Genomic DNA, 13766 nt, shown 5'->3' with positions numbered 1-13766 from the left:
CGGCTGGGGGGGCCGAGGACCCCGCCCGATCTAATTAAGTGTTTAAGATGATTAAAGGAGTTGATTGTGGAGATAGGGGGGAAACTATTTCCTCTGGTGGGGGAGTTCATAACAAAGGGGGCATAACCCTAAAAGTAGAGGTAGGAAATTAAGCAATGATGTCAAGAAACACCTCTTTGCACAAAGGATCATGAAGATCTGAAACTATCTCCCCTAATGAACTGTTGAAATTGGTACATTTTTTTTAAGCAAGGATAATAAGGGGTATGGGAGCAAAGTGGGCAAATAGAGTTAAGATACAGATCAGCCATGGTTTAATTGGATGGTAGAACAGGCTTGAGGGGCTAAACAGCTACCCTACAGTTACCATATAATTCATATTTTCCCCTGATGCTCTGAGGTATTTTTGTTTAAATATATGTTTTTGTTTTAATATCTTAAATGTAGAATGTGATGACTATCATCCTTGTGAAGGGTTGGGGCGACATGCTACATTCAGAAACTTTGGGATGGCTTTCCTCACCTTGTTCCGGGTGTCAACTGGAGACAACTGGAATGGAATAATGAAGGTGAGCCTTTCCTCCTTTAGCAATGTTCCCAACATTTCCCTCGGGAAATGCTTCCCTTCCTGGTGTATCAAATGGATATTGGTTGTCTGACCTGTTGCAGAGCAAGTCTTTGACAACCTGTGTTCTGCACTACAGAAGCTTTCACTCAAAAACACAAGGCTCTAATTCAACAACTGTGATCTGTCACACGCTGGCAATTTGACTATTTTCTTTCCATCTATAAGGAAGGAAACATAACTAATCTTCACATGGCACTTTTCAAATCCCCAATACTTGCAATGACAAATTATCTTTGAAGCAAAGTCCCTATTGTTTTATAATCAAATCCAGCAGCTAATTCACACACATCAGGGGTCCACAAACAGCGAGGAGCCAAATATCCAGATCATCTGTATTGGTGAAAACGTTGGAAACACTCAGCAGGTCAGGCAGTATCTGTGGAGAGAGAAGCAAGTAGGATTAACTTTTTAGGTTGATAATCTTTCACCAGAACTGGAAAATATTAGAAATGGGTAACTTTTAAGGAAGTGAGTCATCTGAAATTGCGTTTCTTTCTGCCTTTTCAATTGTCTTTTTCTAATTTCTGGCTAATATCAAGCACCCACCTCTCTTTCATATCATTTGTCGTGTGCTTCTGACTTTTGTTGGGTGGGATTTTCCAACCGGCGGAGGTGACTCGCCATTTGCCGCCAGTGAAATCTTCCGGTCCCACCGATGTCGACAGAGTTTAGCATTGCTCGCCCATCCCACTGCCGGGGCACCCACGCACTGGGCTGGAAGATTGCACTGGTGGCAGGGCCGGCTCAAGGCACCGGCAACTCGGGCTGTCGCCCGGGGCGCGATGTGCTCGGGGGCGCCAGAGACTCGGGTCCTGCGCATGCGCAGTTGGGCCGGTGCCAACCAGCGCATGCGCGGTGGCCGCCCGCCCCCAGGGCGGCCCCCCGGCTCGGTCCGCCCCCCCCCCGCTCGGTCCCCCCCCCGCCCCCCCTGGGTCCGCCCCCCCACCCCGCCCCGCCCTCGGGTCCGCCCCCCCCCACCCCGCCCTCGGGTCCGCCCCCCCACCCCGCCCTCGGGTCCGCCCCCCGCCCCCCCCAGCCCCGCCCCCCCGGCCCCGGCCCCGCCCGCCCCCCCCCCCCCGGCCCCGCCCCCCCCCAAGGGCACCGAAGTTCAGCTTGCCCGGGGCGCCAGCAACCCTAGAGCCGGCGCTGACTGGTGGGAAAGGCTGGAAAATCCTGCCCAACGTATTTCCTACAATTTATTTAGACTCTGGTTTTTTAGTGTCTACTTTGTCAAAATTGAAGCAAACTGACTGCAGACGATCATAGCAATCAACCATTCCTCACCAAAGTTCAAATTGCCACAAAGATTTCACACGTTTGGAGTTGGGGGCCAAGTGCAATGTGTCAAAGTTTGCAGACTGCACTAAGATTAGTGGTAAAGCAAAAAGTGCAGAGGATACTGGAAGTCTGCAGAGGGATTTGGATAGTTTAAGTGAATGGGCTGGGGTCTGGCAGATGGAATACAATGTTGACAAATTTGAAGTTATCCATTTTGGTAGGAATAACAGCAAAAGGGATTATCATTTAAATGATAAAATATTAAAACATGCAGCTGTGCAGAGGTGCCTGGTTGTCCGAGTGCATGAGTTGCAAAAAGTTGGTTTACAGGTGCAATAGGTGATTATGAAGGTGAATGGGGAAGTCCTTCATTGCTAGAGGGATGGAGTTTAAGACTAGGGAGGCTATGCTGCAACTGTATAAGGTGCTGGTGAGGCCACACCTGGAGTATTGTGTTCAGTTTTGGTCTCCCTACCTGAGAAAGGACGTACTGGCACTGGAGGGTGTGTAGAGGAGATTCACTAGGTTAATCCCAGAGTTGAAGGGGTTGGATCACGAGGTGAGGTTGAGTAGACAGGGACTGTACTCGTTGGAATTTAGAAGGATGCAGGGTGGGGGATCTTAGAGAAACATATAAAATTATGAAGGGAATAGATAGGATAGATGCGGGCAGGTTGTTTCCACTGGCGGGTGAAAGCATACCCTCAAAATAAGGGGAAGTAAATTTAGGACTGAGCTTGGGAGGAACGTCTTCACCCAAAGAGTTGTGAATCTATGGAATTCCCTGCTCAGTGAAGCAGTTGAGGCTCCTTCATTAAATGTTTTCAAGATAAAGATAGATAGTTTTTTGAAGAATAAAGAAATGAAGGCTTATGGTATTCGGCGGGAAAGTGGAGTTGAGTCCACAAAAGATCAGCCATGATCCCATTGAATGGCGGCGCAGGCCCAAAGGGCCAGATGGCCTATTCCGGCTCCTAGTTCTTATGTTCTTATGTAAGTTTGTCTAAATAATAATAATAATAATTGCTAATTGTCACAAGTAGGCTTCAATGAAGTTACTGTGAAAAGCCCCTAGTCACCACATTCCAGCGCCTGTTCGGGGAGGCCGGTATGGGAATGGAACCCGCTCTGCTGGCATTGTTCTGCATTGCAAGCCAGCTGTTTAACCCACTGTGCTAAACCAGCCCCTAGGAGTGTGTCTTGGAAACGGAACTAAATGGGCAATAATATATCGCTCCACCTACCATTCAGTTCCATTGAAGTGTAAAATAAGCAGCCTTACTGCCCAAGATTAATTTCTCTCTTTTTAAATCTTACAAGACAGGCAGCTAAAGTAATCCAAATCTCATTGACCCGTTCTCTCCCCTTACTCCTGTATCACCCACTGCTTTAAATGTTCATTTACCATTCTGAAAATAAATGATGTAGTGCATGCACATAACAAGAGTAATAAAATTACCTAATCTCACTTCTCTCTTGCTCAGTAAATAGTTCAAATGACTGATCCTATCAGAAGCCTTTCTCAATTCAAATTCCTGAAATGACCTTCATTAAATCTCATCTCATCCTTCCTTGCTGAAGTGGAAATAATCCCCAAATCTCCTCATAGCTATACTTTCCCTTTGTGAAACTTGGCTGTCTGCTGTCAACAAACTTTGCACCCTTTCTAAACTGGAGCACCAAATAATTTTCAGTTAATTTTCTGCATTGGATTTGGGATTTCCGGACGTTCCCACTGGAAGACCTTCCAGTCCGGCCAACAGCGATCCCCTGCCATGGGTTCCCTGGCGGTGGTGGGTGCGAAAGGGTAACTCCATTGACAGTGGCGGGACAGGAAGATCCTGCTGGCAATGGTGGCAAATCACACCCTGGGGGGTGGCAGAAAATCCTGCCCAAAGTTTTAATTGAGCCAAGTTCTCCATCTTGGCACAATTTACTTACAGGACATCTTGAAGTACATTAAAATTCAAATCTATGTTTGAAAAAGTTCTTTATTTAACTTCTGCCTTCTTGAACATGTGATTAAGTTTACTTATTGCATTGTTTATCGTTTCATTTATTTTAACTGCTTCCCCTCCCCCCATTATTGGCAGGATACTTTGCGAGACTGTAACCAAGAGGGCACCTGTTATAACACCGTGGTGTCCCCAATCTACTTTGTCTCGTTTGTGCTGACAGCTCAGTTTGTGCTGGTGAATGTAGTCATTGCGGTGCTGATGAAACATCTGGAAGAGAGCAACAAGGAGGCGAAAGAGGAAGCAGAACTCGAGGCAGAACTGGAACTTGAATTAAAAATGTTAAATATCAATCAAGGGAATGTGGACGGTGTGACCTGGGGAGGCAGTGAAGGTGGAGATGCAGGTGACAGCCCAGGGAGTCCATCTGAATCACTCCAAATTAAAGTGGATTCGCCGTTTTCTTTAGAACCACCACTGGTAAGAAACAGAATATTAAGGTGAATACGTCTCATCCACAGAGTTTTAATGGAAAGTACATTGCACTGTATAGTACTTCCAATTACCACACTACAACAGTTGAATAGATATGAAGGAATAGGGTGTCAACATGAGAATAATACTGATCAAGAGAAGAATCCATTTAATTTACCCCTCAATCTATCAGCAACTTTTATGTCAGCTATCAATAAAAAGATGCATTTCTCCTGCTTTATTCAAACCAGACTATCTCTGTTGACCATGTGCCAATCAATAGCTCAGGCTGCCAATCCCCGAGGATCGGCCCACGGTCTCCAAGAATTGGAGATCAATCTTCGGGATACTGCGACCCTGGAGAAAAAGGATAAAAAGGAATTCTTTCAAAATTTTCTTCAAACATGTCCAAAGATGTGCAGGTTAGGTGGATTGGCCATGCTAAATTGCCCCTTAATGTCCAACAGTTAGGTGGGGTTGCAGGGTTAGGACAGGGGATGGGCCTAGATAAGGTGCTCCTTCAGTGGTTCAGTGCAGACTCAATGGGCTGAATGGCCTTCTTCTGCAGTGTAGGGATTCTATGATATCTCTTTACCAGATGTGAAAATATTGAAAATGGGAATGGGGTGGAATGGCTGTATGGCTGACAGTCAAGCAACATCCAATTGGGTAATACATTATTTTGCTTTCCAATTGGTCCAGGAAGGCAGTGCATCAAAAGGATGGATGTGTTGGCCGACAAACAGCTGGATCATGTGGGGAGGTCATGTAGTGAAACCTCCAGGAATGCATTTGATCACAATTGGCAACCCTACTATGTATTACGTAGAATTCAGTCCATTGGGGGGGTCTTTAGGTCAGTTCATATTTGAAGGTGCTCTTAATAATTACCTATTTTAGTTCTAGAGGTTTAGTACTTTACTCTTTTTTGATGTCTTCAACATTATCTACTTTGAGAAGACATCTGGAAGTCAAAGTGCTGAAGGACAGAAGACAGTTTAACTTTTCATAATATTTTTTTATGGTCTCAGGATGCCAGTTGCTTTCCAACTAACGGGGCACTTGTGAAGTGTAAGTTAGCAAAGATCATAATACTGTAGTCCCAGATGACCATAGATTGCTTTCCCCTTTTGAGGGGGAGAGCTGACTGGTGGAGACTTAACCTGAGGATCACCACACCTCAGGCGAGAGGCAAGATTGAGAAGGCGGGCCCTCGAGAATAACCTCAGCGGGTACGGGAATTGAACCAACGCTGTTGACCTCTCTCTGCATCACAGACCAGTTGTCCAGCCGATTGAGCTAGCCACTGTTTGAACCTAGGGAAATGTGGCAGGCAGTCACTGCACAGTAAGCTCCCCAAAACAGCAACAAAGTAAATCACCAGATAAGCTGTTTTAGGTTGCAGTATAAATATTAGCTGGGAGAACCCTCTTAGTTTTCTTTGAGTGGTGTCATGAGGTATTTTACATTGACTCAAGGGTAGATAGATCCTCATTTTAACGGTTTATCCATAAAACAGTACATCTCATAGTGCAGCACTCCCTTAGCACTGCACTCCAGTTGTTTTACTGAACTTCTATCAGAATTCATTATGGACGGAACTTTAACCAAGAAGATCAAGTGGGTTTGAGGAGGGCCAGGCTTAGTCTTAAAAATCAGATTCCCAATCCAAGCCTGCCAAGACAAGAAAGCTTATCTCAAGGCAAATAATAATGGCAAGAATGGGAAGAGTGAAAATTAAAGAAAACAACAAAAGAAGACCCTAATGCGTGCCAAGACAGGATATAACAAAACTCACTTGCAGGTGGTATCATGCTCAATAAAAAATATTTTTATGTGCATTGAGAAAAGACAGATTTAGGTATGACAATAGTGGAACATAAGGACATAACTGCGTGGGTAGAATACAGCAGATGTAGTTCAACATATTCCCATCTGCCATTCCTCCAATCTTTGGATGTACAGATTGCAGTTGGGAATACAATATAAATAGGCAAACACTGAGGATAGCGTTTAGGGACTCGGGTATAAAAGTCATTTGAAGCTACCGGGCTGGCTCAAAGTGATTGAAAAAGTGAAAGGGAAGATGGACTTCATCCAAAGAGTTTAAAAGCAACCGTCCTACTGGTGCATTCATACAGGGTGCTAGTCAGATCACAATTACTGCATAATGTCTTTGCCATCTCACTTTGAAGAGTATAGTTACCTTGGAGGTCAGTGATGATTTACAAGAATGAGAATACATGGAGCTATGACACGAGATTGTGTTAATTTACGTTCTATTTCTAGAGAATAGGAAATTGCAGAACAGAGTGACTGAGATGTTTAAAATAATGAAGAGAATTTCAAAACATTCATCAATTCTGCAACTATCAGCTTCTGAGGAAGTGCATTCGACAACCTCTAAGGGAATATTTAATGATTTAGTTTTAACTGATTTATTTCTAATTCTAAGCTAATGTCCCCTTTTTCTGCATTCCCAACTAAAGACTAATTCAAGGAGATAATTAGTGGACTAGAAGACTTAAAAGTTCTTGTCATCACACACCTCAAAAATAAAATCACCTATTCTCGCCTTGTAGATAACTGCCCCAACTCCAAATCCTTCTTCCTCTCCTTTGTTCTTCAACATGTTTTTTAAGATTCATTCTTGGGATGGAGGCGGCGCTGGCTAGGTCAACAACTGTTGCCCATCCCTAATTGATCTTGAGAAGGTGGTGGTGGGCTGCCTCCTTGAACCGCCGCGGTCCATGTGGTGTAGAGACACACAGTGCTGTTAGGGAGGGAGTTCCGGGATTTTTATAATAATCTTTATTAATGTCACACATAGCCTTACATTAACAACTGCAATGAAGTTACTGAGAAAAGCCCCTAGTTGCCACACTCCGGCGCCTGTTCGGGTACACTGAGAGAGAATTCAGAATATCCAAATTACCTAACAGCACGTCTTTAGGGACTTGTGGGAGGAAACCGGAGCACCCGGAGGAAACCCACGCTGACAGTGGGGAACGTGCAGACTCCGCACAGACAGTGACCCAAGCTAGGAATTGAAACTGGGACCGTGGCAATAGTGCTAACCACTGTGCTGTTTGTGTAGGATAAAGATTTGAACGGAGCAATAAGTTATTATTAAGCCGGTATGACTTTATTTGATGGAAGGATTTTTTTTAAAATTTAGAGTGCCCAATTATTTTTCTTTTCCAATTAAGGGGCAATTTAGCATGGCCAATCTACCTAACCAGCACATCTTTAGGTTGTGGGGGTGAAACCCACGCAGACACGGGGAGAATGTGCAAAATCCACATGGACAGTGACCCGGGCCGGGATTCGAACCCCTGTCTTCAGCACGGTAGTCTCAGTGCTAACCACTGCGCCGCGGTCCCCCCTTTGATGGAAGGATTTAATCCATGACCCAACGACAGTGAAGGAACACCAATATATTTCCTTGTCAGGATGGTAGGTAGCTTGGAGGGGTAATTCCAGATGACGGTTTCCCATGGGTCTGCCGCCCTTGCCCTTCTTGATGATAGTGGTCATGGATTTGGGGGGTGCTATCCGAGGAGGCTTGGTGGTGCTGTTGCCTCATAAATCCATCCATGTTTTTCCCATAGCTCCATGTTTCTGAATCTTTCCAATCAGATTTCAGCCTCTGCTACAGCGCTGAAATGGCCCTTATCAAAGCCACAAATTGCAGCCCATGTAATTGTGATCATGGTGCACTGTTCCTCGTTGACTCTGACATTCGGACAATATTCCTCCTAATTTTTCCCAATTATAGTCTTTATGATGTGGAGATGCCGGTGTTGGACTGGTGTGAGAGCAGTAAGAAGTCTTACAACACCAGGCTAATGTCCAACAGGTTTGTTTCGAATCACTAGCTTTCGGAGCACTGCTCCTTCCTCAGGTGAATGCAGTCTTTGACAAGGTAGTAAACATCATTCTCCTCCAAAACCTCTCCTTCATTGTTCAACTCAGTGGGACTGCTCTTGCTTGGTTCAATTCTCACCAAACCAATCATAGTCGAAGCAGTGTCTTAGCTAACCATCTAGGGATCATTACGTGAGGAATTCCCCCAAGGGATCTAACCTTGGCACCTTCATCTCTCTGCTGCCCCTCAGTGACATCATTTGTAAACATGAGGTCAGCTTCCACCTAAACGCTGATGTCACTCACCTCCGCTTCTCTCTCAATCCTTTCACTGCCTCTGTATTGAGTTGGATGATCAGCCATGATTGTAATGAATAGCGGAGCAGGCTCGAAAGGCCTGCTCCTATCTTCTATGTATCTATGTATGTATTGTCAGGCTCTGTTGGAAATCCAGACTTGGATGAATCGCAACCTCTTTCACTTAAATATTGGGAGAACCAAGATCATTGTTTTCATCTCCTGCCCCAAACACACTACTCTTTGCCAGTGATTGCATTCTACTCCTTTCCTATTGTCCTGGGTTCAACCAAGTTGTTTGAAAGCAAAGCATTTGACCCAGAGTTGAGCTTCCAACCCCAAATCCTCCTCCCATCCCAAATCCAATTCCCAACCCAAATTCAATTCCCACCCCAAATTCTCTTTTCACCCCGAATCCAATTCCCACCCCACATCACAAAAATTGTGATCCCACCTCTGTCATATTGCTTCAAACTCCACCCTCACTTTATCTGCTACTGATGCCCTCACCTGGGCCTTTGTCACCTTCAGATTCCGACGATTTCCGAGCCAGTCTCCCATCCTCCATAAGCTGTCCTGTATATACCAGATCATCTAAAACTCTGTTGCTATATCCTAATTCACCCTTTAACCCTGACCTTTCCAACTGAATTGGCTCCCTTAACACCTCAAATGTACATTTCATGAATGTACAATTCATGTCCTTACCCTATGTCTGTAATCTCCTCAAGTCCTACAGCTACACTGTGCTCAAATTCTCCCCTCTTCTGTCTCTAGCCTCTAGTACATCCCTCCTCCCTTTGCCCCACTGCTTCACCTCACTATTGGCAGTCGTGCCTACTTGAAACTAATTTGCGCAGTCTTAATCCAGCTCGTAATATTCACGAGTCTGCAATAAAACTCCAATTCACCACTAAATTGGCAAATTCAGTCACTGACACACCAAAATGGCTGGTTTGGGATGTGGCAGAATATCACATTGGTGACATAAGAGTGTTCTTCTGGAATTGGACTTACTGCTCAAGCAAAGTAAAGAGAACTTTACTGTGCAGATGGTCTGAGTGTACTTGCTGATGGCATTGGGCAGCCGAACAGAAAAGTCCACAATACCTCAGGCATCTTGAACATTTTATTATATTAAAGGTGCAACAAAAGTGCAAATTGTCACTTTGTTTTTTGATTCCCTCTCCCCACCCTTACTCCTTCCTTTTGTTTCACCAATGGCAGTCATACCTTCATTCATCTGAACCCCACGCTCTGTATGGCCCTCTCTCAACCTTTTCATCTCTCTAACCTTTTTGCTCCTTTAAGACCCTTCTTAAGACCCATTTCCATGACCGGGTTTTTGGTCATCCCCGCTAACACTCCTTTTTTTCTAGCCTGATTATGAGAGGAATTTAATGCCCTCCATTGAGGCGGGTTTGGAGGCGGCTGCACTTAGTCAGATGGGAGCGTGCCAGTTGGGGACCCTGCCTCTTTTCCACCTTTTCCATGATTAAATCTCAGGACGGAAGGAAGGCCCATGGTCAGCCTTCCCAACCCGCAACAATTGAGGCCCTTAAGTGGCCAATTAATGCCTTGCAACCTCGTGCAACTCATTTGTGCTCTTCTAGAAGCAGATGTGCCACATCTCATTGGGCATATAGGCTTGTTAGATTTCATGAAGGTACAGGAAAGTGGCAGATCACAGTCATGGAAGACCCCAATGTCTATCTCCATCTTTTTGGCTGACTGACCATGTAAGGGACAAGCAGGGGGTCCACCCCTTACTAAGCCAAATGGAAACTTTGGTGGCATATTTTGAGTTTCATAGATTTCATAGAATTTACAGTGCAGAAGGAGGCCATTCGGCCCATCGAGTCTGCACTGGCTCTTGGAAAGAGCACCCTACCCAAGGTCAATACCTCCACCCTATCCCCATAACCCAGTAACCCCACCCAACACTAAGGGCAATTTTGGACACTAAGGGCAATTTATCATGGCCAATCCACCTAACCTGCACATCTTTGGACTGTGGGAGGAAACCGGAGCACCCGGAGGAAACCCACGCACACACGGGGAGGATGTGCAGACTCCGCACAGACAGTGACCCAAGCCAGAATCGAACCTGGGACCCTGGAGCTGTGAAGCCATTGTGCTATCCACAATGCTACCGTGCTGCCCGTTGTCGTGTATCTGAGTCCCAAGCCTATTTCTGTGCCCCTCCTCCACACCACTAACAGTTATTAGAAGAGCTGAGGAAGCCTCAACAATAATAAATTGTCTAATATTTGGGTTTAGCTCCAAATATCATTCAGTCAAAGGGAGAGTTACTAACTTTGATTGGTTGTATTCCTGGAGGTTTCATCGCATGATTTCTCGTTTCCAACTGTCCCTTCTCCATATTCCCATCATTGGTCACCCAACACATCTATTCCCACGACACAGCACCTTCCCTTAACTAGAGTAAAGTGCACACAATCTATTCAAATGTATGATTCTTGAACAGCCAATAGTCTCAACTAATAGATGAAAGTGCTCAAAGAAAATGTGCAAAATGTACTGCACTATTTTTAGCACTTCCTCAGATTTTTCCCCTGGGATTGCTGACAGCAGTGTCCTGGAGATTAATTTTTAATTTTGGGGGATTCCAGGACAATCCTCGAAAATTGACAACCCTGAAATAAAAGCTGGATTCTGTGAATCCAAAATAAATATAGAAAATGTTGGGAAAAATACTCATCAGGTCTGACATCTCTGGAGCGAGAAGCAGAGTTAACGTTTCAAGTCCATATGACTGCTTCAAAGCCGTTGAAAAGAGCGGGGGGGGGGGAGCATTGAAAAGAGGGGTTAGTGCAAGTGGAGCAAAATAGTAAGTCAGGGATAGGTGGGAGCTCAGGAAAGACTTGACAAAGATATCATAGACACAAGACAAAGGGAGTCTTTTTTAAAAAATATTTTTATTCTCCTTTTTCACAATTTTTCTCCCGAATTTACACCCAACAACAATCAATAACCAACAACAAATATCTCAAACCCCATTAATAGTAACAACAATCCCATCCTCCCACCATGCCCAGACAACAGCCCGCATGTTAACATAAACAAATGACAAAGAAAAAAAAAGGAATCGGGGATTACCCATAGCCATCTTCAACATACACAGCCCTCCGCACCCCCCCCCCCCCAACTAATGTTCGATGTTATCCAGTTCTTGAAAGTGCATAATAAATAGTGCCCATGACTTGTAGAACCCCTCCGAGCTTCCCCTCAGTTCGAACTTAACCTTCTCAAGGATCAAGTATTCCAACAGGTCCCCTCGCCACGCCACGGCACAGGGTGGAGAGGCTGCTCTCCATCCCAACAGGATCCGCCTTCAGGCGATCAACGAGGCGAAGGCCTATGATATCTGCCTCCGCACCCGTTTCCAACCCTGGCTGTTCTGACACCCCGAATATGGCCTCCCGGGGACAAAGGGAGTCTTAATGGTATTGTTAAAGACTAAGGCAGGTGCTACTAGTAGCATAAAGGTCAGATTGCAGAATGTGTTAAATAACAGAACAAGGTCAGTGCTCTCTGAAAACAGTTGCCAACCCTAATCAGTGTTCGGGGTCCAAACAATTTGTACCTCATTGAAACCAGACCAAACGTGTGTCTGGAGGAGGCTGAACATTGTGGGTTTTATTGCCTCCTTTGTCTTAGTCTGAGTTAATCATTTTCTGAAGTAAAGTAGTACGGTAAGAATGAATACAGGGAAATAAATTTGTAGATCGCCAGATTGAGAAATCATGCAATAAGTACTGAGAACTGTTAGTGAATTTCAATCCTACTCTGTCTCAGATATTTGGTGTAAATCACAACATTTAATACCTTGTGCCATCAATAATTATACAAAACAAATAAGTATCTGGAAGTATGATAACTTTGCAGTAACAGCCAACATCCCTAATGAGAACTAATCCTGTTTAGCTCAGTTGACTAGACCCCTAGTGTGTGATACAGAGCGAGGCCAGCAATGCGAGTTCAATTCCCGTATTGGCTGAGGTTATTCATGAATAATCTTCTCAACCTTGCCCCTCGCCTGAGATGTGGTGATCCTCAAGTTAAATCTGTGCCAGTCAGCTCTCCCCCTCAAAGGGGCTGGTCATCTGGGACTATGGCAACTTTGGGTTTACAATGTACAGTGTCGGATTAATCAGTATGTCTTTCTGTGTTGCGCACCAATATTTTCGCTGATACTAAGTGTGGATTTTGTTTAATGACATGTTCTTTTTCCTTTCCATTTCCTAACCACACCTTACTGTGTATTGATACAATCCTTCTAATTCCCTTCCCTAATTAATCCCTCTGCCCTCTTCACCCTTCCTTCCTGCATGCCCTGTGTACACAGGACAAGCAATTTTTTGACGACGTCTCCCTGCTGATCCAAGGTTCACTGGAAGGAGAATTAACCCTGATGGATAACCTCTCAGGTTCTGTCTGCCACAACTATGCCATTTCACAGCAAAACAAATGCTGTGCTGAGAAACAGGTTAATAATTCTAGCTTCTCTGCCAAAGTCCTGTGTTCAGATCTGGAACCTAAGAATGGCTCTAAAGACCAAGGCTAAATGAGGCGAAGGGAATGCATTGACGATGATACACCAGGGGCCTTTCAATGGTGTCACTTTTGATCAATATTGTTTGAGGGTCATTCCTTAATTTGCAGGAGTGGACATTGATAAAATGTACTGCACAGTTAATAATGCAATAGGGGTTTTACTTCCTCATAATTCCACACTTTCCATGGGCCAGATGTTCAGTGTTGGGGTTGGGAACCTGATACCGGGATACATCCCAACCCTACTCCCAAGGTGTTTTGTTCTCAAAATGCTGTTTTTAACTTCAAATGGGCTAAATGGCGAGGAGGTGAGCTTAGCTCCCAATAAGTGACACTGCATGCCTCCAGGATACAGGAATTGCCTTCCTGGCACCAGTGGAAAAAGCACGTGGGAGCCATATTGGGGCCTGCTGCTCTCTTGCCGATGAGAACAGGCAGTTCCCTAGAGGGCCAGTAGCGTCCATGGCGATGAAAGGGCCATTCAGGATAGATTACAGAATAGTGCTGGAACTGGCACAAGGAAGTCCTGGAAAGGTCAGCTTTAAATAAATGATGAGAAAGTTTCTGATGGCCCTGCAGCAAATTCAACAAGCGAATACTAATGTGCGCCAGACTATTGAGTTCACCAAATTATAGCTTCAAAAGTACGAGTTCATTAAGCGGCTTAAAGGTACATTAATTGGCGGCAA

The 13766-nt window shown here is 44.8% G+C and overlaps 1 protein-coding gene across 4 annotated transcripts in view; it reads left to right on the top strand.

Moving 5' to 3' along the window:
- The window catches only part of cacna1g (calcium channel, voltage-dependent, T type, alpha 1G subunit), an 827599-nt gene that overhangs the window by 768276 nt on the left and 45557 nt on the right, over positions 1-13766 (top strand). For all 4 annotated transcript variants that reach the window (XM_038776398.1, XM_038776397.1, XM_038776396.1 and 1 more), the window contains 3 exons: positions 448-569; positions 4000-4341; positions 12869-13009. In XM_038776398.1, coding sequence (XP_038632326.1) covers positions 448-569; positions 4000-4341; positions 12869-13009 — 605 coding nt within the window. The remainder of the gene's footprint in view (positions 1-447; positions 570-3999; positions 4342-12868; positions 13010-13766) is intronic.

Source organism: Scyliorhinus canicula, chromosome 18 (genome assembly GCF_902713615.1).
Source record: "Scyliorhinus canicula chromosome 18, sScyCan1.1, whole genome shotgun sequence".
Taxonomy (NCBI): domain Eukaryota; kingdom Metazoa; phylum Chordata; class Chondrichthyes; order Carcharhiniformes; family Scyliorhinidae; genus Scyliorhinus; species Scyliorhinus canicula.
Note: the sequence above shows the minus strand (reverse complement) of the source record. Positions and strands in the feature narration are given on the sequence as shown.